Source organism: Falco naumanni, chromosome 5 (genome assembly GCF_017639655.2).
Source record: "Falco naumanni isolate bFalNau1 chromosome 5, bFalNau1.pat, whole genome shotgun sequence".
NCBI lineage: Eukaryota > Metazoa > Chordata > Aves > Falconiformes > Falconidae > Falco > Falco naumanni.
Window position 1 is genome coordinate 3939775 of NC_054058.1, and position 26554 is coordinate 3966328.

Below are 26554 nucleotides of genomic sequence, written 5' to 3' on the forward strand. Positions count from 1 at the left end.
TAAAGCCAACAGCGCCAACAATGCAAAACCCAGGAAAGTTTTCTTGCAATAGAGGAAAGCCAACATCAAAAACTCTGCATTAAGATTTCCTTTAAGTGAATCCGAGTCATGGAAACTTTCACACAGCTTTTTGGACAGCAATAAGGAACTGGTTTTGCCCAACAGCTGCAACAAAGAGCTGTTAATGAAAAAGCAGTTGTGGGAGAAGGAAAGGTGTCATTTATAAAGCCAGTCTCAAGTTTTGGCAGTCTTGTACGCCTTTGCCAAGAACACTGGACAGGATTTTGCTAGGTTCTAAGTACGTGATTATGTGGCTAAATTTTATATTTGAACAAATGCAAGTCAAATGGACTTCTGGGAAACTGGAACAGTATAAACAGGTTATACTATGTGGTTGTCATACAGTTGACAGCCTCCTTTCCACTGACACGTCTACGTGGGCAGGTACACAAAGTCCCAGGTAACTACTAAACAGCTCATTGAAAAGAGGTATAGTGAAACAAGGGATGAGATTTGAAGGCAGGGAAGGAAATATCGCCAAACAATACTGTATTTCAAGCCCTAGCAATAACTTACTGCAAGGGATAACAACCACCAGTGAAAATTTAATTTTCCATCTCCAAAACAGATCTAGGATCGAGCCAACATCCTTATCCAGACTCTTTGAACTCTGAAGCAGGCTCGTTCCTCTCCAGAGCTACTGCCAATATGTAAACATTCTGACCAGTAAAGGCAGAGATACAGGGGTGAATAGTGGCTGTGTAAGCCATGTTTCCAAGGTGAATACATACAGACTGCACGATGTTGAAAAGATCCTTAGCTTTTTGAGCATGTTTTGCAATGAAATTACTCCTTCTTCATGGCTTTGAGGCTGTCAGTGAAGACGAACATTGTTGTGAAGCACAGGAAAAGTCTTTATTCCTACAAAAGTAGTATCTAATACAAACTGTCAAGGAAATGCTGTCAAATGTCAAGGAACACCAGACAACATGACCACTAAGAGATTCACCAAGGAAGGAGGCAGAATGCTGTGAATACTACTGTCTTTGTTTCAGGTTTTCAGTTTCACCGAATAGCTGACAGTGGCAGTATAACAAATGCATGTCTTCCTAGAGAAGTGACAAAACAGAGCCTCCTTGTAAACCTTTCTTTTCCTGGAAGGTGAAAGCAGTGAGCTGTTTTGTTAGGAGAGCCTGTCCTAACACACACCAACTCCACCACATTCAGCCAAGGAAGCAGGTTATCACTTGCTTGGAACATTGTAATGTTTTTTTCACCTTCTCACTTCTGCTACTTTCTGAGTCACTTCGTTATTCTGAAATTCCAGTCATCTCCCCCACAGATGTGGTATATACAGGTAAGTTGATGGCTGTCAACAGAAGACTAGCACCTAGTTCTAACAAATTCTGACAGGCATATTGAATCACACTAATCTGTCATTATCACCTTCACCGTGGAGTGATTTCCTGGATGTCAGCAAAGTCAAAGAAACCAAGTTTTAGCTGGCCTGTGGCATCTCTGCCTTGCCTGCATTCTTGCTTTGCATTCACCAAGATATTTAGGGGATCATTTCAATATTAGGACTGTGAACAAAGTAAGACAATACTCCAAAAGGATACATAAAAGTGGGGATACCCCGTGCTGTGAAATATTTTCGGATGAGCCGCTCGGTACCATACCAGTTGAAACCTTTTGTTGCGTACCCGATGCGTGGAAGATGCACTGTTGCTGAGAAGGAGGGAATAGAGAGTGCACACTCTTTAGGACAAGATACACATACAGAAAGTGGTCTAGGTAAGGACTTCAAGCTACCAAACATGAGCAGAAGTAGTATTTCAGAACACAAAATATCTGCCATGGAGGTCTCACTCTTGCTTCACCTCAGAAAAAACAGTACAGGAGAGGTGGAAATTGGTCATCACCTTTAGATGCAACCACATATGTAAGGATTCACTGTTCTACTGCACAGACACTTACCATTCCTTTTCTTGGCTGCTAAAGAAATCTTCTTCAGGCCCTTTTCCAAAGCAGACAGCTTAATGCCAGACAAGTTGTTGGACTGATCTCGGTGCTGAGCTACAATCAAGGCCAACTAAGTAGAAAACATACAAAAAAATTAAATGGGAGTCTATATACAGTGCTAAGAGACACAGTGATAGCTGCTGGAAAACGGCATTACTATTAGCTTCAATAAACAAGCCAAAGATCTTTCTCTAACGTTTAACTGCAACTTAGTCATGTTTAGTATTCAACACCATTATTACTGGGAAAAAAGACATAATGTTCATTATACACAGCTTCAAAAACATGCAGGCAGAACAACACAGAAAGAAGCTTCTCATTCTCACCAAGTCTTGTCCTTTTTTCCTGGATTTTTTATCATCAATGGGGAATAACAGGGTTCCTCCTAACTCCAAATCTGTCCAGAAAACAACAGAACAGTAACAAAAAAAACAGTCCTAAAGAGTCAACAGGCAGTCAATGGAGCAGTGATTTCACTGTCAATGTTCTGTATTATTCTCCTTGGCTTGCTTTTTTTTTTTTTTTAATTATGGTTTCAGCAGAGTCAGACCCTTTGCCCAGGGAAGCAAGACAGATGTTACCTCCACACCGCTCCCTCCGCTCCCCCCCCCGCCCCCCAAAGACACACATACATCCCAGTTAAAGACCACAAATGGAAAGAGACGCTGGAACAAGAAGAAAGCATCTCCCAGGAAATTATGAAAAACAACAGGTCCACCTTACAGCAAGGGGTACATTCCTCACCAGCTGCAGGTAGCTCAAAACTGCTAATAAATGCTTAGAAGACTAGTGCTTGGAGGGAGCCAAAGGGTCAGCTGAGTACTGCCTGAGATGGCTTTCATTCTTCTTAAAAGCACTTTGACAGAAGATGCAGTGCTTTCTTGCATATAGTGAAAAAATCCTGTGAATAATGAATAACTTTGATTTTCTTCTTTTTTTTATGACTTGCAGTATGCATTGCAATGACCAACCCTCTGTGCAGAGTTCTTACACTCCACATAAGTCTAGTCAAAGCACCCACTGCACTACTACTTTCAGAGCTAGGGATGCACGTATCTAGAGAAAGAGGAAAAAACATGAGTACTGAGGTATCCAGGCACCTCACTCCTGCAACATCAGTAGGATTTAAGCTTTTTCAAGTATCTTGGTCTAAGGTCGTGGTTTAATCTCTTACCTTTCATCTTTCCTGCCATCTCATATATTTTCCTTGGCTGATCAGAACGAGCCTCCAGAGCTGTAAACAAACCACCCCTTCCCCAGCGGCCGGAGTCATCTAGAACGAGATGACAAATTAGACTCCTTTTAGAAGGTGAAGATAAAGACCACCCCTGCAGGAAAGGGACCTACTCTGTACAAACGCAACGAACGATTATCAAAACCAGATACAAGAACCACACAACCAGTAGTCAAGGGACCATCCTAGAGGATAAACCTCAGCCCTTGAGAAAAACAAACTTCCCACAGAAAAACTCTGTGGGAAGAATTCCTTCTTGCTTGCTGTCCATTCCGGATGCTCAAACAAGCACTAACCATGGCACTGAGCATATAAACCTGCTGGTATCCTCACATACATGCATATAGGTGCATAGAGCATTCATCTAGTATGTCTTCAGATTGGTGCCTTGGGCTTCCCACAACCAGATGTTTGTTATTTGCGGGGTTTCACTTCTACTTGGCATTTCCATTTTAAACACGAGGTTTCGTGCCAAGTTTAACATATACCAAAGCAAAGTATAATGTTCCGCTACAGCTCAGCTCAGAGAGCAGCTCCAACACCGATTCAGAAGGAACTCTGTCGTGTGAATTTCTCTCCCTCAGCTTTACTGCCTTAACAGAGGTCCTTAAATTAGAAGACTAGCCTAGAGCCTCTGTACTTACAATGTTGAGAGACAAACACTGAGACAGAGAAAGTCTGATCTCAGCCTCTGGAAGTGCCTTTTCTCTTGTGGCTGATGGTATAAGGGAGATGATTTTCAATCTCTCAGTTCAATCCCTACAGCTACCACAGGATGAACAAAAGGCCCTGCTCTCAGGCGGAACTGTCCCCACTTGGCCACAGCCATAAAATTTCAAGCCATACAGGCACTTTTCAAGAGGCTCACCCATAAATCCAGAGAGGACATGAAGAGACCTGTGTACATCTTGCTAGTACTTGTCTGCGTTATACATGGTGGGGTAGAGGCTGTATTGCCTCTGTACCACTCAAAATTAAGTCAGACTCAAATCCAAATTATTTCAGTCTGGATGGGAATTAGAAACTATTGAGCTAGTAGGGACAATTCAGCCCCCTTGTCCACTAACATTCCTGTTGTTTTAAGTCCCACCTAGGCAGTGGACAACGATGGCATCCTCCTCTTCTGCTTTGGGGTGGGTGACATCTCCCATGACGTACTTGATACAGTTCGGGTCTGCATTTTTGTAATCTAAATCCACACTCAGCCCAGCCTGATCCTCCTCAGACTCTTCCTCAAAGTCACTTTCCTCAGAAGGAAGGCAGGTAGATGTGTAATGATTTGCCTCCCACCAGGCCATCCTGAAACAAAACAAGAGAAGATGCTGCTCAATGAAAATCAAAGCCGGGGGTGGGGGTGGGGGGTGGGGTGGGGCACACACTCTGTTTTACGTTGTTGCAGTGAAACACAGGAGACCCTGACTTGCATTCCTTCTGCTCCCCTCCTCTATTTTAGACCGGAACAAAATTTACCACAGTTGTTACCTGTGATATGAAGAGCCACATGCCAGTGCAATAACACAATTGCAGGCATGGAAAAAATGAGCATATGGCAAAGGGCAAGGAGCTACTTAAAGCAGTGAAAAGGAAGAACATCTAGAAAACAGGGAGGAGAAAGTTAAGATGCATGCCAGAAAGTCACAGATCAATACACAGGAGCCAACAGTGACATTTCAGAAAGCTTCTCCCATAAGCTCAGTCCACATTCAGATATGGGGTTCTTATTCAAGCCACTCTTGGTGAATTAAATTAGATGTGAGGTCAGGCAGCTTATTCAGGGGAAAAGAACCCTCGCTAGGAGCTGAAGCCATTTTTCCACCTTCACATCCCTGTGTTACGCAGTTTGAACCCACACACAAACATTCTGCTGTATGAAGTTAACTCTCTCATAAGGGTGGCCTGCAGCCATTTTGTCATCTCCTCCCCTCAACCCCAGCACCACCTGCCAGAGCAGATAAAGAGCACAACTTGTTTTCATCAACCAGACACACATTTCTAGAGTACAGCGTAACAGACATCAGCTCACAAGCAGTAGATGCATTACAAACCCTACTTTTTCTTGCGTTCCGCCTCTGCTTTTGCCGCCTTCTTTTCCTCCATGAGCCTTGCTCTCTTTGCTGCTGCTTCTTGGCGCTTCTTCCGCCTAGCATCCAGCTCCTCTGCACTCAACAAATGTTTCCTCCTGGTTGACTGTTCCCGGAGGCCTGTGAGAAGGGCCTGGAGAAAGAAGTACTATCATGGAAACAAACTGATGATCTTAAAGCCGTGTCTGGTGCCCACTTTAACCTATACTCATTTTCCATTTCTCTACTTGTCCACAGGTCTTAATCATCAGATCCCAATTGTCACATAATATGTGGTTTTGTGACCTAAGTTTACATGACTGCCCCACATATCCTATCTCTGATCTGTTACCAGAATTGCTGAATTGTCAAGGCCTCAGATTCAAGAGCCAACTTTACTACATTGACATCCAAATCTTTTACATGCCTTCAGAAAGCTGCAGGCAGAGACAAAACTGTCAGCCTCATTTTCCACAATCAAATGAAAGAGCATCATGTGCCTTTTCGTGTCTCTTACGTTTGCTTTGTTCCGGAGAGCTCTCCCTTCCTTACTGGTCTCTTCAGTCAAGGCTTTCTGAAGATCCAAAAGCTGATCAAATGCTTTTTCGTCTTCTCTGCTGGGTTCTTTTGAATAATCTTTGCCTTCGTACACGTACATGTGAGCTTTAAAAAATAATTAAAAAGTGTAAAAACGAACCAAAAGCCACTAACACCTACAACGTACAGTGAGATCAAGAGAAATTTGGCTGCTTTGTGGCACTGTTCTACTCTCAGCAGAAAAAAAGATATTCGCTTTCCTCAATTTTTGTATGACCACTGTCATACATGTAGACATTCATACAGCATCATGTAGAAACAGAAGAATCAAGATTTGCTTCCTTAGGCAAAAGCTTTTCATTTAACTCATTTATACTGGCAAAAAACTCTTCTTCCTATTTTGGTCAATTAACTGTCTTAAGCTGTGGCTCCATCACTGTTCTCCTCGGTCATTGCACCTCTGCCAGTAGCAAATCCATTTAGCTTTGCTATCTAGTTACAGGCAACTCTTGTAAAGGGACAGCAAACTGGCTTTTGAGCTCCCCTCAAAATAAACAACAACAACAAAAAAAGCAAAACTCTTGGCAGCTCAGAGTTACTGCTCATCAAGTGAGTTATTTTCCCAATAACTATTACACTGTGTAGTACCACTGCTCCTCTTTAAGTTACCAACAGAAAATACCACTCTTTGCTAGCTCTCAGCAAATAATTACCTGTTGCTGGCAACCGCTGCAGGACAGACAATACCTAACCTGCAGGGCCTTATTTCTGCTTCAGTCACAGATACATATTTAAGTACTACTCTGTACTCAAAACAGAAATTCAGTTCTTCTCACTATGACACTAGAAGAAGGAAAGTATCCTTAGAATCTATTCTCATAGTTTGGGGGCTATGAAGAACTAACCACAATTGTGTGCCGTTAGGACTGGAGGGTAGACTACTGAACACAGAGTAGGTTTGCTCTAGTTGTTTAGACACCATGTCTCTCCATTTCTTATCTCACATTTTGGAATTTTTAAAAGGGCATTTCAACTTGCGATTTTCATGGCAAATAATCTTTTGTTTGGTGACAAATACAAAACACCTACTACACAGCCTTTCCTTAAGTTACTGTTATATCTCTAAAACCATAGATCTATTTAATAGCTCTCTGTGAGAAAAACAGCAGGTGCAATTTTAATACTTCCCCTTTTCTCATGAATTTCACCTGAGGTCTTAAAATATTTAAAGCACATGAAGGAATTCAGCTCCCAAGCCCCCCCCCAACTGGGCAAGTATTGTTACCATTATCTTACAAATAGGCAAATAAAGGCACAAAAAGAAGAACAAGAAAGTCTCAGAAATAAAGTCTGTGGATAGGCCGCAAACAAAATCCAAGTAACTTAATTACAAGTCCACGTTTCTTCTTGTTGCCTGAAAAATGCCACCCCTCCCTGGGAAGCTTTCTCTACCAGTACTTAAGTGTCATGTGTTTCATAGGTATTTAGATTCTTAACTTACTCTCTGTATCCATCTCTTCACTCTCTTCTTCACATGGCAGGACAACATCCATTACCCACTTCCCTCCTTTTGTCTCTCCAAGGATGTTTTCTAGCTCCACATCTTGTACAGTACTCCCCTCAGAGGACAGCAATTTATCCAAGCCAAATTTCAAGATTTCACTCAGCTTTAACAAAGAGAAGGGGAAGTTCAGTATTAGTAACTCCTGATTACTTGTCAGTCCCAGTGTCTCAAGCTTCTAAGGCTTAAATACAAAGGATGTACAAGTGAAGAAATTATGCCTTAATGTTACCTGTCAAAATACTTATGCTTTAACACACCCAGCTCTCCCAGCACCTGATGGGACAGGCCCCTACAGCATATCTCCCTCAAACATAACTCATCCAGACTTGAGCAGTCATTTTTCTTCAGGGATCGATGAAAAAACCAGCATTTTACTGACTGCATTCAAGCACCTTTCCTCATAGCCAAAAAGACCAGGCCTGTTTTTGCCCCCAACTCCTTGAAAACAAAAGCTTAAATACCACAAACATCCACAGGGAGAAAAATATCAGCATGGAATTTCCTATGGGCTCAGTTCCACTTCTCCTATGGAAACTATAATTGCTGAGATACATGCTGATAGGGTTGGGAGGGGAGGTGACGAGGGAAAAGATATACTAATTCCAAACCTCTCCCAGGTTTAGCTACGCATAGCGGGTATATTCCCCTAAATGTCACTTTGCTTGAGGTTTTCAACTCAAGTTTCTCAGCACAAACCTCAGCTTTCAGGTCAGAATTATAAATCACGCCCTGACTCCCAAGACACTACATTTGCCAAGAGGTCAACAGAAAGTTGACCAAGTTTCAGACTAGCAACCAAAACCTAAGTACTTATCATCAGCTCTGTTTGTGAGAAAAAAGCATCAGAAACAATTAAGTTCTAGAAACAATGAGTCAGCTTCCACTTTAGACCTGTTATAATTAAAAACAAACAAGTAAGACAAGGAAAGGTTCTGCCTTCCCCTCTTCCTCAAGGAAACACAACCTTTTTCAACAATGGATGTGCCTCAAAGTTGTAAAAAACTGACTTCAAATGTCAGATCTTGGTCATTTTGGTTCTTAAGACATGCAAAAGCTGTCATGTCAATGCACATCTCCCCCAAAAACATAACCGTTTGGCTAGGTTCATATTAGACATAAATGCAGAAACACTCTGGGACATTTCTGAAGACACTACTGGAGCCAAATTGAAGATATAGCTTTATTTTACCTGTAACTCTGCTGCTCCCTGATGCTTGGGCGCTCCCAGAGCGAACTGACCTCCTTCTACAATGGCATTTGTCAGCCGGAGCTTCGAAGCAGCTCTTCGGTAGATTATTTCCTCGATTGTATCTCGCCCAATCAAACGGATAATTTTTACAGGCCTTGAAAAGTGTAAGAAAATTCTTATTATTTTCTTTTTTTTTTTAGAAGGTGCACTAAAGCTGTTTCCTTGCATGGTGCATTAGACCCTCACCCACTCCTTTGGTGGGGGAAAAAAAGGCAAGAACAAAATCAACAAAAATAATCTGCAGAAATGTAATGCTGATACAATTGCTTCTTGACACAGGAGAAATGCTAACTGCAAAAGAGCAGGCAAACCTCCAGACTCCCGCTCCTACTCCAAATCTACAAAGCTCCTACCTTAGACACATGACAAGGACAAGACTGCATGAAGCTGCAACAAAACCCCCGAAGACATAAAATCCTCTCTGCCATTTTTCTGAACTTCAATATATTGCACTTTAACCTTCCACTGCCCATGGATAGGGAAAGCAGGACTGACAGACTGACAAAGTCAGCAACCAAACCATAAGTAGGAACATTTCTCACTTGTGCTGCCCAATCCGGTGAGCTCTTGCTATTGCTTGCAAGTCATTTTGTGGGTTGAAATCACCATCCGCAAAAATAACTGTATCTGCTGCTGTCAGATTCATGCCAACTCCACCTACAAACAAAAAAGGTCACAAAATAGTTCACCAGCAAAAAAATAAAGGAGAGGCTGGACAATTTATGCTGTGCAAGGCTCTCTCAGGTCTGATCAACCACATCTAATTCAATGTATCTCTCAACCCCAAATCTAAGCCTCATAAGGATCTAAAAAGATGGGCAAGCCTCCATTTCCAGCTCCTAGCTTCCTGCAATAGCAAAAAAACAAGCTGTATTATGCAATACAGCCAGAAGAGATACAGTGCAAGTGAACCAGTGCAACACAGACATATTCTTCCACTGGCAGGCAGAATAACCCAGCAAGGACTGACTTCACTGAGGCTACAAGGGACTGCTCAAGTCACGACTTGGCTGCAGCACAGAAGCAACTGGTAAATACACTGCTCAAACAGTGGAAACCCAGGCCCAACTATACAATAACCGGAGCCTAGGCATTTATGTGACTTAAAAGTTTTTGAGATTGGAGTTTGGGCTCTCATGGAATGAAAAGGAAAAAAATACAGTTAAATCTTTTTTTAATACCTGCTATTGTGACTGTATACTGTAGTTAAAGAGGTGGGAGCCTGCTGCCTCATTTCTTCCAGCTCATGCCAAAACCCTCTTCACGACAATCAGAAAATCCCTGCAAATGGAGGTAGTCAAGCACCTGAAAATCTCTGTCCATAACATAACAGTGATGGAAATACTGTTAGCACACTTGTTCCCAGCTGAATACAAGATGCTTTGGCTAGACATAGTGATGTGCAGTAAAAACCAACTCTGACTGACATGGGCAGTGAGAGTGCAGGCACTGTGGTGAGAGACACACTTATTCCTACATTAAGCACCTCTGTCTCTCTACATACTTCCTTCAATGCACTGCAGTATCATTGGAGCCAGGCTCATACAGGGAAGTCTGACCAGAAGGCCAAATGAAGACTTAGTTCGCTAAGTTCAATGCTTTCAGATGAAGCAGGGTGGATTGCTCCCCTGGAGACAAGCAGAAGTCTGCCTCTGTCCTTGCTTGAACAGAGACAGGGAGGTTTGATACTGTGTAGAAGACACAGACCTGCCTGAGGAGCTAAGAGGGGAATAAGCACAGATGGCAGTCCTGATATAACTAAGATGTAAAGAACCACTAACAGAGGGTGAAAATAAAGCAGTGATTAACTTGACCTATTGAATAGGCTCACTAAGATGTAGCAAGCTTTCTGAGACACCTAGATGAGAGAAGTGGGGTAACAGAACATTGTGGTCAAAACCATACAGCGCAGAGAACAAATGAAGTTATACAAGAACAAGTAGTGCGCATGTTCCCCAAGAAAGTTCAGATGAAGTTCACCAACTTGCCAACCACCAGAGGTCTCAAAAGACTCCAAGAAAGACCCCCAGGAGTGAAGTGTGCATATGCAAATGTATTATGCATATGTAAATCGGGGAAGCTGTTATAATATGCATTAGATTCCAGGGAAATATGATGAATATGTATGCTTTGCTGTAATAGATTGAGGAATGCTGATTGGATAGGTGTACGTGATTTGAGATGCTAATCTCCGTGCACCCAGCACTGCAACAAAGAATGCCTGCCTTCTAAACTTACAAAAACAAAGTCCAGAGGGTTTTCTTTTTGCCATTTTTTTTGTATCAGTCCCACAGTGTTCTTTGCAGTCTCAGAGTGCTAAAAGGCTCTCATTTGAGTCTGTCTGCCAGCTAGAGAGCATGTCCATGTTCAGCAAACTCGAGAAGCAATTCCACCAGCTTATTTAAGGGAAGTCTATTCGTGCCTCAAGTCTGGTGCTTGCAGAAATAAAATGCTAGTGAGATTCCTTAAGCTCAACCTGGCACAGGGACAGGCATTATGGAACTTGGAATAAAAAAACCTCACTCAAGTGGCTGCAATATGAAAAGTATCTTGGCATCAGCTGCCAAAAGGAAAGCACAGAAACCAGATGTCCTAGCTGAGAGACTCAAGTTCAGAATGTGTCTTGTCTCCCTCAAAAATCCCCATCATGAACAGGCTCTGCAGGAATCGGAACTCTCTGAAATCCTGCCAGAGAGAGCAAAAGAAGAGTGCAGAAGCAACATGGGTTGTTAGTCTCTCCTTTCCTTACTTACCTGCCCTGGTGCTCAGCAGGAAGATAAAGATGGGCTGTTGACCAAAGTTCTTAATGGCAAGGTATCTCTCTTCGCCTCTAACAGAACCATCCAGCCGCTCGTAGCTGTAGCCTTTTCAAAAAAGAAACAGGTAGGCTTCTGAAATTCTGTCTATGCTCTTACCCTCCTACTCATTCTCTATTGTCTCACTACTGCCCTGAATCCTTTTATGCCAAATCCTCCTGGCTCGATTCTCGTTTTAGTGTAGTCAACTCCTTCATTCCTTCCCAGTTAAACCTTGTATAAACTGAAGTAACAACCCTGACCTCCAGATCGACTGTCGACAAAGGGTAACGTAGCTGAGTTTGAAGAAGAGACTCTTAGCATTTAACGTACTGCTTGGAAACACAACAGGAAAATTCAGAGCCAATGTAAAAGAACATCAGTTCAGAATCTCATTTCAGACTATGCTGTGCTGGCTGTTGGCCCCATAAAACAGGCCAACAACCATTGGATCCTCCTTATGCAAACTCCCATGGCCCTCAATGTGTGCCTTCCTGTGAGCGAGCAGTATGGGATATGGCCCTACATTTGGCTTTATCCTGCACTATTAGTTGTCCAAAACCATAAACACCAAACAAAAGCCTCTTTCATGGGAAATCCTAAGTAGGCATGGAGCCATGTGGATTGAAACAAAAGAAAATGTCCCAAGAACACTTTGCTAACCTTGCCAAAAGTGGTCTGATCCAACCTGGCCTTGCAGACATGCTGGGGCCCCGCTGCCAACAACTGTTTTAATCAAAAATTAATTTCCTGGTATGAATGTGGCCCAATTTGTGTTCTGTGCTGGACAAATTGAATCTAGAGCAAGCCTACTGCCTTCAGTGCAATTATTTCAGGACTCAGGTACATAATTGAACACAGGTATATAATGAAACATTGCTACCCTGCCATCTGTTAACTACATTTTATTGAGGAACCAAAGCTGAAACTAGTTTGAAGAACAACATTGAAGTGCCAGGTCATTTCAGGCAGGTGCTAACACAGCAAAGAGCTGAACTCAAGGCCCTCCAACTCACAGCACCGCTGCAAGAATATGGTTTCTATCTACTATGAAGTAATAAGTCCTCACAGTTCCTTCTCCATCCCAGGCTGATCAATCAAAATCAGAGGAACAATATATAGCAGAGATCATAAGGATAAGCCCTTTTCTCCCAAAGTGTGCAGAGCATACCTCTGTAGTCCAAGTAGTCTTGCAGAATATCAAGCAGTTGAGTCATCTGAGAAAACAGCAAGACACGGTGGCCACTGGAAGAAGAACATGAGATACCATGAGTCTCAACATACCATGATAGCATTTCACAGAGTGGCAGAGGGGTTTACAATAGCTTAACCAGTCACCGTTACATAGCAAGGCCTTATCACTTGTGTACACTAAGCCTCACAGTCATGGCCTGTTCCCTCACCACATTTTCAGCCCCACATCCAAATGCAACCAGTTAGCTTTGTCTGCCATCATCAGCTGCCACGTCTAGAGAGTGGAGTCACAGAGAGATAACAAGGCTCTGGCGCAGCTCTGCTGCTGGCTTGATGCAGCCTGGGGAGGACCCAAAGGAGCCTGTCTAAAAGGATCTCAGCTTCAACCAAGCATTACCAGGGCTTCCTCACCGCATGACCTGCTACAAAAGGCTGCTCCCAAATCACACGCTACAAAGCATCTTAAATAGTGGGGAAATGTAATATCAGCAACTCTGTGACAGCAGAGCATTTCCTTCTCCAGCAAATGACCCTCAAAGATCAAACTCTGCCTATAATCACATATAAGTGAGAAATCAAGTCACTTCCCTCCAAGCTCTAGGCCTCAGACAGTGCTCTGTTCAAATCAGACTTCACTGTAGAGCAGAGCACAGGCATTTTTAAGTCCAGAATTTGCACAGGGCTGGTTCTCTGCCAAAGATGTTCAAGGTAGAGGCACCCATTTACAAGGTGCTACACAGCAGAAGGACAAAGACCTCCACATTAGAACTTCCAGAGGTCTGTTGAAGCTCTGTCCTCTGGAAGCAGTCAAAGAGAAATCTCAGCCCAATTAAGAGAGAAGGTAGAACTTTTATCATGCAGGAGGGCACTGCTTCACAGACTGCACAAGAATGCAAACCACAGTTTGATTTGCCTCCCACCTGAGAGCTGAGGTAAATACCCAGGGTCCTTGGGTTCCAGGTTATGGAGTCACCAGAGCTCAACACAAGGAGTTCTGAATGCCATTCCCAAAGCTGAAGTTTAAGCTTATTCTTGGGGTTTGGTCCAGTCAAATTTATTTTTCACATTTACTATCCATTCTGCCTCCTGGGCTGAAACAAGCAACATAGCATAAAGGAACTGAACTGATGCATTGGAAGCTACTCTCAGGAAACCTGTGGTCAAACCAGATATGCTGAATACCATGTCAGATGGTTATTCTCCCAAGTTCCCAAATATGGCAAATACGAGAACATGTGAGTTAGTGAAGTGTTTTGAGAAATGTTCAAAGGGAAGCTCAAAAAATCTCTTGAGGTTCCTCTACGACCTCTAATGCAGCTCCTTATACTGAAATTGTTTCTTTCAGGTAGTCAGTAACATGCAATAAATAGGGCAGTGCTTGTGTTGTAATTAATATCTGCTCAATTTATGGCTGAGCAAGGTAGTTTGCCTTCCTGGTTTACCTCTTCCCCCTGTGTCAACCCCACCCTATCTTCCTCACCCCAACATGACATACCCAGCATACAGGAATGAAAGGAGTTTATCCAACAAAACCAGCTTGCCACTGGCTTCAACAATATGGTCTCCAATCTCAAACGGTTCTGGCTCAACACCTGGAACAGAAAAGAGTTTCATAAGCAGACCTAATACTATGCAAGTAATGACTCTGTGGTCAACCTCAGTGTGTGCACTGCCAGCTATTGCTAAGCAGACCTCCGTGATGCTTGCCTGAGAAGTGATGGTCCTTCTCTGTATCTAAAGGACACCCTCAGTGGTTCAGAAAACTATTGTGACTTCATTGTTTAGGTGAGACAAGATGCACAAATGGAGGGCTGCAGTAAGAAACTCAGACTTTACACAGTCCCCTACTTGATTCCTCATTATTGATGAACTGTCATGTGTTGGAACTGGTCACAAACTCACAGCTGCTACTAATTCAAGTACAACATTGTGTATTACTTGCTTCTTCTACGCATTATGCTGCCAAGCAATAATAGAAAACCACTGTGTAAATTAAGAAACTTATTTTTTTCTATTTTAAGAGAGAACACTGCTTGCTTACCATTGAAAAGGTACGGGTGGGCAACACACTTACGAAGCTGAATTAAGACATTCTGAAGTGTAATCTTCCTTCCTCCTTCATTTTCAAATGTATCTGGAACAAAAAGCACAGAAAAGGAACTGAGCATGAAAGCCCATGCTCCATCAATGAGTGTGACTGGGAAGGTCTGGGTACAGAGCACTGCTCTGCAAGTGCTTCAGCACTGGAGTATCTCTCTCCGCATATCACATCTTCATTTGATTTTTCCATCTCAAGGCTACTACATCTATTTTCATGGACCAAAAAAAAATTCCCTCACATTTTTTGGACAAACCTTTAGAAATAAGACCATGATGAAAACTACTCTGCCTTGTCAAACTCCCTGCAACTTCCTGGACTCACTGGAAAGGGTCACTGTCATTTTTCTAAGAGTGATTTATAGACCTAGAAATCACTAAGAACAGGGAAAGACATTTGGTGTTCCTTATTTGAATTTTCCAACAAAAAAAGTAATACAGCATAGTAAAGATCTCCCAGGCAGTCAGGGTTGCAATTTTGTGAGTAGAAAAAAGAATATGTGTGCATATGCTGACTTTAGAAGAGGAAAGTTCAAATTGCCTGGTGATGTTTGTGCAAAGTGCTAGCCCTAGAAGAACAAAGAGTCTCCATCCCCCCAGTTTTACTTTCCCTACAACACATAAGCACTGTCAAGCCATATGATGTGGTTTGAATAGATGGAAGAGGAAGAATTTGAGAGAAGCAAATACTTTCTCATATCTCAGGATGCATTGTAACAGTTCAGATGCAAAGTGACAAGAAGCGAGCTATTATGGTAAGAACCTGTGCATTGTCTATACGGCCCTGTGCTTTCCTAAGAAACTCGTATCTACATCCAGTATGTTTAGATTTGCTTTACACCACCTGTGCTACTACTGGAAAATCTGTAGAGATTCACAGACCCAAAATTTCTAGTACCACACTTTAGCCTGAACACAAAAACATGCAAGAGGAACAGGCTTACCTTGTGATAAGTATTTTCAATTACAGGCTGGCCCAAAGCAGAATCCTGAAACTGACCCTCCCTAGCTCTGCAATAGTCAGTTCTAGATCCACGTGTCTCTTATTTTATCACAAGCTATAATCACAAATGAACCAGCCCAAAGCACCGAATTTGACATGGTTATTCTATGTATATTCCGCAGGCCAAAGTGTCTTCTGCTTCACTACGACAGAGCACAGATTTACAAAAGGAATTAATTTTGTTTTTAAAATTAAGTGATAGGATTCAAAACTCTCAGTTACCTAGATCTTTCATCAAAATGGCCTTATAGTACTTCCTCTGCAAAGCTGACATTCCATGGTACAGAACCACTTCCACCTTCTTTGGCAGCTCTGCAACCACCTCAGATTTGACTCTTCGAAGCAAAAATGGCTGCAGAAGATGGTGCAATTCTTTGGCTATGCAGAAGCAGATGAAAAAAGATTACTGCGTTAAATATAAGGAATTTATACAGTACCTTCACAACTATGCTTTCAAAATGAATGTATAAGGAACCTTATATCTATTAGTGAAATGATTCAACCCAATTTTAACAGAGAAACCAAGACATAGCTGCATATCTTAAATACTTAAGAGATACATCAAGGTAAGTAATTATTACTTTTAGTGGCTTTGTTTTAAAACTAGTCAGCATTAAAAGAAAGCAAATAAAGAGGACACAGCTTGCCTGTTTCCTAGTCAAGATAACAGCTGGTTCTGACTGAAGTCCAACATTGCTTATTACTGACCTGGCTCACTCTCCTTTTCAATCGCTTGGTAGTACTCAACAAACTCTTTCACTTGTTCCCTAGGAAATATTTCAGGCTCAATGAGGCTGAGCAGGGAGTACAGTTCCTGAAGGCTGTTCTGGACCGGAGTGCCGGTGAGTAGCAGGCTGAAGCCTACTGAGAACTGAAAGAACCAGTAACAAAGCAGATTTATTAGAAGAAAATATCTGGAAAAGTTACTCAATACACAACTCCACCCACACCACTATTAAGCTTTAACTTAAAGATGAAGTAGGCCCAGAACTGCCTGCAGAATGCTGCAAATGTCTGCCAAAACCATACAACATAAGGTATGGTGTGACAGTCAAACAGCTCCACCAGAGTAGGGTGGCACCAATGCAAGAAAGCCAGTGTAAGCAAAATAAGAACAAGCACAAAACTGACATTTTACAAAATTAAAATTCTCAGATCCATGTACTCTACAGTCCAGTACTGCATACGCAGTGTTAGGTGATGAGAGATGCCTGGAAAATGCTGTCAGAACAGGACAGTGAAATGAAACTGTGAAAGACTATGTTCCATTTCTTCTTGCTGGCTAACCAACACACACAGCAACATTATCTGGTTGCTTACAGTAGTCTCTGTAAAGAGACTTGGGGAATACAGCTACTTTGAAAAAAATGCAAGTTCCTCTCAGGTTTGGTAATAGAAAATATTTTAGCAGAAGAACTAAGGTAAATCATGCCTACTTTCTTGTGACTACAACCAAAGCTCTTGAAATGCAGACATGGACATGTTCAGAAGATGTAAGACTTTCAGGAATTTAATAAAAAATTTACTTTTCAAGGTACTGTAGTACTTTGTTGCTGATGCCAGCCCAGACCTAATGCCCATGTTTCACTGCCATAAGAGGAAACGCAGCCTTCACTCTGACACTCTGGCAGGGTGCTTTGGAAGCTGGAACAATTCTACTAATTTCAGTAAAAAAGGGTGGCTCTATTAAATGGGACAACAGAAGTCAGTAGTACATGGACTTGAGGTCTACGCAAGGGCTACATGGACATGAACTACGCAAGGGCTCCTTCACCCTCCCACAGCTGGAGATAGATAACCTGTTGTTGCTTTATACTGTCTTAGGTCAACCAGACTTCTACTACTTCGGTAGCACAGCTGTCGTTCAGCACTACGTTTGGCTGCTTTACATTTTTAAGTCTCTCAAATTGCTCCAACATATCAAGCCCAAGCACGAGAGATAAGCTCCAAATACTGCCCACCTCCAAGGCCTTTGTCCATCTGCCACTAAATGTGGGGAATCTGTTCACCAACTCTGATAGAAACTGGTTGCGGCTCAGAGCTTAATAAATACTCAGAGGAAGAAACAGAGAATCTGTATGCTATACTGAAAAGGAAAAAGTCATTAGCCACTAGAAGACAGAGGATTTACTTTACCTCAGACAGCGTCTTGTAAAGCAGAGAACTTTGATTTTTCAGTCTGTGAGCTTCATCTACAACCAAGGCAGCCCAATTAAAGCTGAACAAACACAAACCAGCATCTTCAGTTAGGGGCTGACAATTTATTCTTGTAAGTACAAAAAGACTGAAGTAAGCAGTGGCTCTGCTTGGCTGAACTTGAGATGGTCCCACCACATGAACAAGCAAACATCACAAGTTGGGTGGGAGGAATTCACAAGTGCTGGTTTTCAAAAGCCAGCAGAGCTCCTTAACTACAGCCTGGATGAGTTTTTCTGAAAACAAAACTCAGTAGATTCACTTGAATTTGTTGCTTCTCTCTCTACTCCCATTACTATGGGGAAAATGACATAGCACAAGTTAGTTAAACATCAATGAGGTCTATGATTTGGAAAAAAAAGACATGAAACTAGGCCCAAGCACCTGTGCAAAACCGCACAACTATTATGAGGTAGTGAAGACAGTGATTATAAGTCTTTTGCAAATCATGCAAGGCAGGACCCTTCAACATATTGTGGGTTCACACAGTTATACGCAGTGTCTCCTCAGGTAGGATGCAGAATCACTGGTGATCTAGTAGATCCACTAGGCTTAGTGCAAACTCCAGATCTTTTCAACCCTCAGTTGTTTGTGCCTGCTTATCACTAGGGCTTCAACTCCCACGTCACAGAGTGATTTCCACATAGACAAGTCTGACTGATGAGTAGGCAGGGGAGTGAAAGCATGACCCTCGGCTTTTCTTACCATATGCTTTTCTTCCCAGTGAAGGGCGGGAATCACAACAACATACATTCTCCCTACAGCCTTTCCGTTTGCCTCGATTCTCCTCTTTGATATTTAAAAGTGGTTCTCCATTGCCAGGACAGTCAAATGTCATTATTCTTATCTCACAGGCTCAGCAACTGAATTGGAGAGCAGACACTGCAGAGTGAAACATTGCAGACGCTTGTGTGCAGAGCAGAGTCTGATCTCTCATGCAGTATGTGAGAGCATGGCTCTTGCACAACTCATTTGTGCTGCTACACTGCTCGTAAGGAGTAGTAGAAGTGGGACATCTGACAGCTTTGTCCCATATTTACAAAGCGCTCCAAGTGCTCCTAGACAGGGCAAGGTACAAACAATCAGCAATGGTTTTTTTTCCCAGAAGAAAGACTAGAGGGCAAAAAAATCCAGACTTGAGTGACATGTCTTTGAGGTTCTGTGCTAGCCTTAGAAGTAGGAAATTGCATTAGAGCTGACATTTCTGTGATACCAGGGCTAGTTACTTGCTCTCCTTGGGTACTACATACTTGGGCTAAACTGCAAAATAAGTAGAATCATACACAGCAGTGCAGGACATGATACGGAACTGTAAGGACAATATGGCCATGGCTGTCTTTCATTAGGCCTGATTTCTACCATGATGCGCTCAGCCAGCACAACCTGTTGTTTCCAGCAGTGGCCAAGGACAGGTGCTTTGCTGAAGACAACAGGGTGCCCACAGCAGGCCTGACTAGTTCTGAGAGACCAAAATCCTGTCGGGGGCATGGGGTGGGACTAGGTTTCTGCTCCTATGAAGGCCCTAAGCCATTCATGATATCTGGCTGCCCACAGCATTTGTCACAGCACTTATCACCGCTGTAAGGCATGGGCATTATTACTAAAAAATATGAAAATTCCTCTCCGTTTCAAGCATAGGCTTCCATAAAATCTTATATGACCATGACAGTACTTCCTACAGACTGAATTTCAGCTGTATAATCAGTCTTGCTAGAAAGCATAATGCTCCAGAAGCCCTTCACAGCTCTGACTACTGGCAAGAGGCAACAAACTTCAGGATATAGTATGTCGCAGCACTAGCAAACCAGTAGGCTGCAAAAAGGCTTTTACCATCCCAGACCAGATTAACTTCAATAAGTAATTCCCACGCCTTGCCCCGGTGCAGCCCCCAACCCCCCACAAGGTTTCAAAGGTTCATCTACTGTTCATGCTGTTTCTTCATCCTCTTCAGGCCAGTCCACCCTGCTTCTTGCCTCTGCTGCATCCTTATCTCTCCCACATCCAGGGCAGCTCTCTCTCTTCCCTCTGCTTCTTCCACATCTCTCTTCATTGGCTGCTCCTCTTCCATACCCCTCAGAGCTATTTAACTGCTTAGCAGGAACCAGCCACAGCTGCACCTTATCCACATCAGCCAACCCACCGCCCCTGAAGCCAGCTCACAGCTGTATATTATCAGTGTTAATTAACCTGCCTTCATTCCTCTACAATGGTATTAGCAAATGATCACCTTAGTATAATGCAGGTCGGTTTCACTAAATCTTGTATTTTTTGCAAGAACTTTGTAATCCAAAGTTCTTGAAGTTCTCCTTTGTTCTAAATATGTCTTCTGGACTGATATATAGCGTACTGCTGTAAGTCACTATGATCATACTATTTTAACTAGCTTGAAAACTGTCCTTGGGAGAAGTTCACATACATCTTAGCTGACATTAAAGATTCTTCACTGAAAGTTAGTAAAGGCAAAGCTCTAATCAAAGCAAAGAACATCCTTGGCTCTTGTGAAACAAGCATGGGATCTCACACACATACAAACATACACCTAAGAAATCACTCACAGAATGCAGAATTAAATTTGAAAAAAATTAAAACTAGACTCACCATTTTAGAAACGCTGCATCTTTCAGACAAATCTGCAATGAAACAAAATGAACCATGATTTATGTCTTAAGTAAATATACTCGTTCAGACACAGAGCATCTTTTTATTTGCTTGCCAACTATGGTGAAATGGAGCAGAGTGGAATGAAGCCACTTAATATCTGAGGAAAGTAACACGGCAGCTATTGTAACCACAAGCTGTTGCGATCCTACTTTTTAACTCTTCTCTGGCAAAGCACCAGCAAACCCTCAGAGAATTAATGGAAATTTACAGACACCATACATGTTCTTCAACTCTGTAAAGGTTTTTCATACCCTTGTCCTTCAGTACGAAGCACCATGCACATGGCATGTCGTGGTTTACCCCCAGCCATCAACTAAGCACCACACAGCCATCTGCTCACTCCCACCACAGCAGGATGAAGGAGGATAATTGGAAGGGTAAAAGTGAGAAAACTTGTGGGTTGAGATAAATACAGTTTAATAATTGAAATAAAATAAAAAATAAATCATAACGAAAAGGAAAATAACAAAGAAACATAAACAAAACCCAAGAAAGACAAGTGGTGCAAATTAAAACAATTGCTTGCCACCAACTGATCAATGCTCAGCCAGTCCCCACACAGCACCCCCACAGCCAGCCTCCCCCCTAGTATATTGCTCAGCATGACATCATATGGTACGGAATATCCTTTTGGTCACTCGAGGTCAGCTGTCCCATTTCTGTCTCCTCTCAACTTCTGGTACACCCTCAGCCTACTCACCAGCTGGGCAGTGCGAGGAGCAGGAAAGGCCCTGACTCTGTGTAAGCACCGCTCAGCAATAACCAAAACATCCTGGTATTATTAACACTGTTTCCAGCACAAACCCAAAACACAGCCCCATACTAAGTACTATGAAGAAATTTAACTTTATCTCAGCCAAAACCAGCACAAGCACTACAATCTTTTTGACTCTAAGCAAGCACAAGCTTCAGCAGATTAATCTAAGCTATCACAATGGCCTGCTAGTATCCTAAAGTGCACACATTGTTTGCCCAACTTCAGACTCAAAGAGGAAGAGAAATCAGGTCCCTTAAGACATCCTTAAAAAGCACAGAATTTATCCTTAAAAGCAACAGAAACAAGAAAAATACTAGCTAAGTGATTATCTCAATACAGTTGTTTCAGCAGACTTGTTACAGTATGAGCACCTCCACTTATCACATTCAGGACAAGGGTTATCACTGCCACCCACTCCTGCTTGTGGAACATGGAAGAAGATGCAAGTTCAGAGTGGTCAGCACAGGTCACACAGCTCCCAGCAGGAGGGGACAGGGAAATACTTGAAGAGAAGGAAAGCAAAAGGGCAAAGGGAAAGTGAGATCAGAAGGGTGGGGAAAAAGAAAAGGAGCTGTAAGAGATGCCTTACATCTTAGTTTAAGTTGATGTGTTTGCTAAGAGACTGCTAAAATAAAATCAAAATGCTGATACGAAATTAATACCTGAGTGGGACTGACTTGTAAGAGAAAAATAAGGGCTTTTTCCCACTGCAGATAACTAAGCACCAGGTCATGCAAAGTCCGAAGCTTGACCAAGAAAGCAACCCTCTTCTGGCTGGTTCCATTTAGAGGAGGACAGGACCTTCTTAGGACAGCTCTGATCACATTTAGCTCAAAGTCCTACCCATTATAACAGGACCCTCACCATTTTGCAGCCCAGGAATGAGAGTTTTGCCTGAGGAGGGCATGCTGAAGAGGGCACAAAAAAGGCAAACTCTAGGAGTTCTTGCATTGCCTGATTAATAGAATCTTACTAAACATCACATGTGTGTACACATTATTAAATGCTAAAGGTCGGTAAGGCACCACACAAAGACAATGCAGATACCATTTAGCATTAGCTAAGGATGGATATGTGTCTGTTTTCTTTACTCAAGGTGTGATACAGCTGTGTGGTAAAGCTGGAATTAAAGCAGGTTATCTTAGGGACACAAAAACAGCAGCAACTTAGATATCTGAGTGGGTGAAACGTGTTACAGAGTAGAAAAACCCTGAAGAAGGTCAGAGATGAGTACAGAGGACAAGGCATGAGCTGGGTGGTAGAGAGGAATGGAAAAGGCGAGGAAAAACTCGAGATCCCCTTTCAAGTGACAAAGATACCATGTACCTCATATGTCGTCAAGAGTGCATGGAAGTGAGATTGCTCTTTCAGGTTCTGCTGCAGTTTGGGTCGCTCATTCTTGTTGCCTATGTATGTCACAAAGGAAAGACCTGGAGCAAACCTGTCATCAAAAGAAAGAGCAAAAGCAGTGAGCCAAGCTGTGTCTTTCATGTGTTTATGACCTTGGACCCTACAAACAAACATAGCTACACTGCACAGATAATGAGAACCTCTATTCAAACGTTCTACCCTCCTGTGAGATGTGGCTGTATCTCAACTTTTGAATCTAATTCCTTCCTGCCTAATTTGCATCTTAGGTTGGCACCTCAGCTGCTGGTACTGATTGGGACAAGTCCCAGATAAAGCACATTATCCTAGGTCTCAAAGTTCAAGGCAGACGACTGAAAACTGACATGAGACTGAAAACCAGTCATGGCCCATCTGCTATTCAGAACTGAAAAAGCTCATGAAAAGCAGGTGAATGAATACAGTTTGCCCAGCTGGGACCAAAGAAACAGCCTAAATCATGCTAAAATAAAGGCAAACAGGTCCAAGTCAGGACCTCAAAAATCTATCCTTAGTCAAAAAGCAAATAAAACCAGGTCCATGGAGGAAGAATTGGGACCATAAAATTCTTCCTCATTTAATCCCACCACTGATATTTGCCTAATGTTCCTCCTGCACCTACACAGGGATGCACTTTGCCCCAACTGTTCCAACTGTAAATCTACCCAGATCAGGCAAACTCACTTCAGAATGTAACCTGGACAACTTCAGATGCCAAGAGACAGCATCGTGTGACGGCCACATAGACAGACTTCTGTTCTCATCTTTAACTTTCTGCCCTCCCACTTAAAAGGAATCTTTGGGCTTCAGCTTAAAAACATACATATCCCAGGCGTAGCAAACGTGCCACCAGCACAGTCACTGCACCCCTGTGAAGACGGGTTGCATGCACAGATGTAATGTATTTTGCATGCATATATGTCAGCATGCCAAGAAAGATACTATTCAATTTGGGTCTTACCTTTCAACATACAGAATCCTGGCCGTCTTCAGCAGATTTTGCCTAAGAGAGGCTGAGCATGGAGCATTATAAATCAACAAAAAGCAAGGAGCTAGTAGGGGCATTTGGACTGAAAGTCAGCCAATACTTGGATGAATTAATGTATACCACAGCATTGTAAAGACTATACATTAACTGCACAGTTTGCATTGATTTGTTGGTTTAGTAGCTTCCCTTTTTACTTTTTTTCCTTTTGAAAGGAAGAAAACTGTTGCACTCAGCACATTTGAAGAGAATCTTTGTAACTTGCTGTGCAAGAATATGATGAGCTGGACAACTGCTGAAACTTACCTCTCCAGTTCCTCCTTCCAGTTGCTCAGAACAGACAGAGGACAAAGTATCAGGAATCTCTCTTTATTCATTAATTTTTTTGTTAAATAAAGAAGTAGAGAAATAGTCTAGAAGGCAAAGAAAATAATTTTTTTGATAACAAGGAAAGGGTTCAACCCAGTAGCCTGAACCTACACAAACTGTCTCCTTCTTAAGCTTCGTAGATAATTCCCACAGGTTCTCTAGCACAAAGCAGAGCTAACAGAATATCAAATGAGATCCACCATCAATGACAAAAAAGTTTCGATCCCAAAACATGACTTTGATATCTGAAGCCCCTTTCCAAAGGCCTTTCTCCCACAGTCACAAAAACGATCTACCATACATCATTTTCTGAAACTAACAGTTTATTATCTAAGACTGACTGAATAAAACTAGCTGAACTAAAGCACAGTTATTTCCCAACAAAATTGAAACCCATTGAAAAACTTACCAAAAAATAAAAGCTCTGAAAAATTTACAACTGTCAATTTTAATCCATGTGTTGCAAACTCAAAAATAATTTTGCTGCAGGTGCATCAAAACAACATCATCCTCTCTGTACTGGCTATGTACTGTGCTTTCAACTCTTTGTACTACAAATTATGCATTAAGGTGTCAGTATAAAAAGACCGCTCATCTTTTTACAAAACCCTGAAACTTTTTTAGAGTGTTATTCAGGACCTAACAGTTAAGTGATTACAGAATGAAAGAAACAGTGAGCTCTCTCTTTTGAGAGACTTCAGGATTGAGCTGCTTAACTGACCAGTCATTAGGATGCTTTTTCTTCTCCATTCTGCAGAAGCACAGGGCTAAAAAAAAAGTTAGGCAAAGATCATTTTCCATAAGAAGAAGTAGAAGAAAACACACCTGACAAGTCTTCCCAAGACCCATTTCATCGCCCAGGATACAGCCATGCTGGACTTCATAGCATTGCACCAGCCAGTTTACACCTTCTATTTGATAGGAACGGAGCTTAATGCCTGGCAATAGAAGCAATTAATTACATTTACACAGTCATCCAGTACACTCTATACAGAGCTACTCCTTGAAGCCACCAGAAGCAGATCCTGCCCTGAACAGGTCTTCCCAAACATCTGCCCTATAGGAAAAGCACACCAGTTTTCAGCAGAAGATGGTTTACGCTCCTGGAGAACAGACACACTAGTGTTACAGCAAATCCATTAAATTAAACCATATTCAGGAACTTGTGCACACAAAAATGCCCCAAGTCATTACAAAGGCCTCTACAAGGAATCTAATCCAATAATCAAGTTGCTACTTTGCACTCCTAAAAGACAGCTTCATTTTCAGCTCCAGCCACTTTTTCAAATATGTAAATATTAGATGCACGGACATGATTTAGGCTACCAGAAATGTCTGTAACAATCTACTATTGTATAATAACAGTTTCTCAACATGTTTTCCAGCTTTCCTGCACTTAAGAATTGAGGGCAGACCTCAACTGCAGGTCATTGTAGCTACCACCACTATTACAATCATAATGATGGGGCACAATATGTTAAACACAAAATAAGTCAAGTAGGAGTTCTCAAGATCGTTCCTTGTACCTGGACTCAAGTGTTGTGTACTGTTAATTATATTGTCTATTGTTAATAACGTTGTGCCATTGCTGCCCTCTCCTCCCCAGGAAAACATGCAGGCAGAGCGTGTGAAGCCCACAGGAAACACAAACCCAAAGCAGCACAGGGATTGAAACAAGGGCTTCCCACATCTCAGGAGAATACACAAGCAGGGTGGATGGCCTGGCCATTCCCTTTTAACATCCACCCTTCGGGCAGCAGAAAGTGCATTAAAAGCTTCACCCTCAACATCAACCCACTTGGAGGCCGCTAAACGCGGCCCTGTCGATGTGGTCTAGAAGCGCAGGGCTGTCGAAGGCCGCGCTGAGGCACTGGAATGGTAAAATCGGGGCCGAGGGAGCCAAGCCCTGCCCTGGCACCCCCCTCACGGCAGGGCCGAGGGGAGCGCGAGTGAGGAGCGGGGGCAGGCCCGCACCGGCACGGCAGCGGCCCCGCTCGCTGCAGCATCCAGGGCTCACGCTCCCAGGCCCGGCAGCCACCTTTACTGACACCTTTCCTGATTTCAGGCCCGGAGGTTGCTAACACGGAGCCCAGCCGCAGGGCCCCCGCCATTCCCTCACAGAAGGGACCCCCGCAGCGCGCGTTACCGCTCCCCCGCCACCACCTTCCCCGGGCAGCCCGGGGCCCGGCCGGCTACCGACGGCGGCCCGCTGACCTGTCAGACCCCACCGGTAAATGTCCGCCTCCTCCACGCCTGGAGCGGCCGCCCGGACGCTGGCAGCGCGGCGAAGCGCCTGAAGGAAGCGGGACATGGCGGGCGGCAGGGGAGACTCGTCCCGCCCTGTCAGGCACCGGCCGGCCCCGCGCGGCTCCCGCCACCTCCGCCGGCCGCGGGCGGGGCGCAGGCGCCCTGGGTGCGCGGGCAGGGCCGGCCCACGGGCGGGGC

General features: G+C 43.0%; 1 protein-coding gene across 2 annotated transcripts; it reads right to left on the bottom strand.

The window, feature by feature from the left end:
• Nucleotides 1-585: 585 nt before the first annotated feature.
• On the bottom strand, nt 586-26507 carry CHD1L (chromodomain helicase DNA binding protein 1 like). Of its 2 annotated transcripts, XM_040594503.1 has the most exons (23): nt 26324-26507; nt 24935-25047; nt 24047-24153; nt 22696-22810; nt 20550-20581; nt 17892-17973; nt 16464-16626; nt 15978-16133; nt 14697-14789; nt 14151-14247; nt 12633-12706; nt 11420-11530; nt 9209-9323; nt 8607-8760; nt 7355-7520; nt 5834-5979; nt 5307-5470; nt 4347-4555; nt 3197-3295; nt 2349-2419; nt 1978-2092; nt 1620-1728; nt 586-936 (listed from the first exon to the last, which is right to left on the bottom strand). In XM_040594503.1, the coding sequence occupies exons 1-23, from the start codon at nt 26418-26420 to the stop codon at nt 858-860; spliced, it is 2667 nt and encodes an 888-aa protein (XP_040450437.1). In that variant the 5' UTR covers nt 26421-26507; the 3' UTR covers nt 586-857. The 2 variants fall into 2 exon arrangements, with proteins under 2 accessions (XP_040450437.1, XP_040450438.1); XM_040594504.1 differs by lacking the exons at nt 17892-17973; nt 24047-24153; nt 24935-25047; nt 26324-26507 and having other exon boundaries at nt 22696-22778.
• Nucleotides 26508-26554: the final 47 nt, after the last annotated feature.

Coding starts and splice junctions, on each gene's coding strand:
- CHD1L (XM_040594503.1), bottom strand. CDS start 26,420: ATGTCCCGCTTCCTTCAGGCGCTTCGCCGCGCTGCCAGCGTCCGGGCG. Junction 14,790..15,977: donor CATTTTGATGAAAGATCTAG/GTAACTGAGAGT, acceptor TTTTTGTTCCAG/ATACATTTGAAAATGAAGGA. Junction 5,471..5,833: donor CTCTCCGGAACAAAGCAAAC/GTAAGAGACACG, acceptor TTCTTTCTCCAG/GCCCTTCTCACAGGCCTCCG.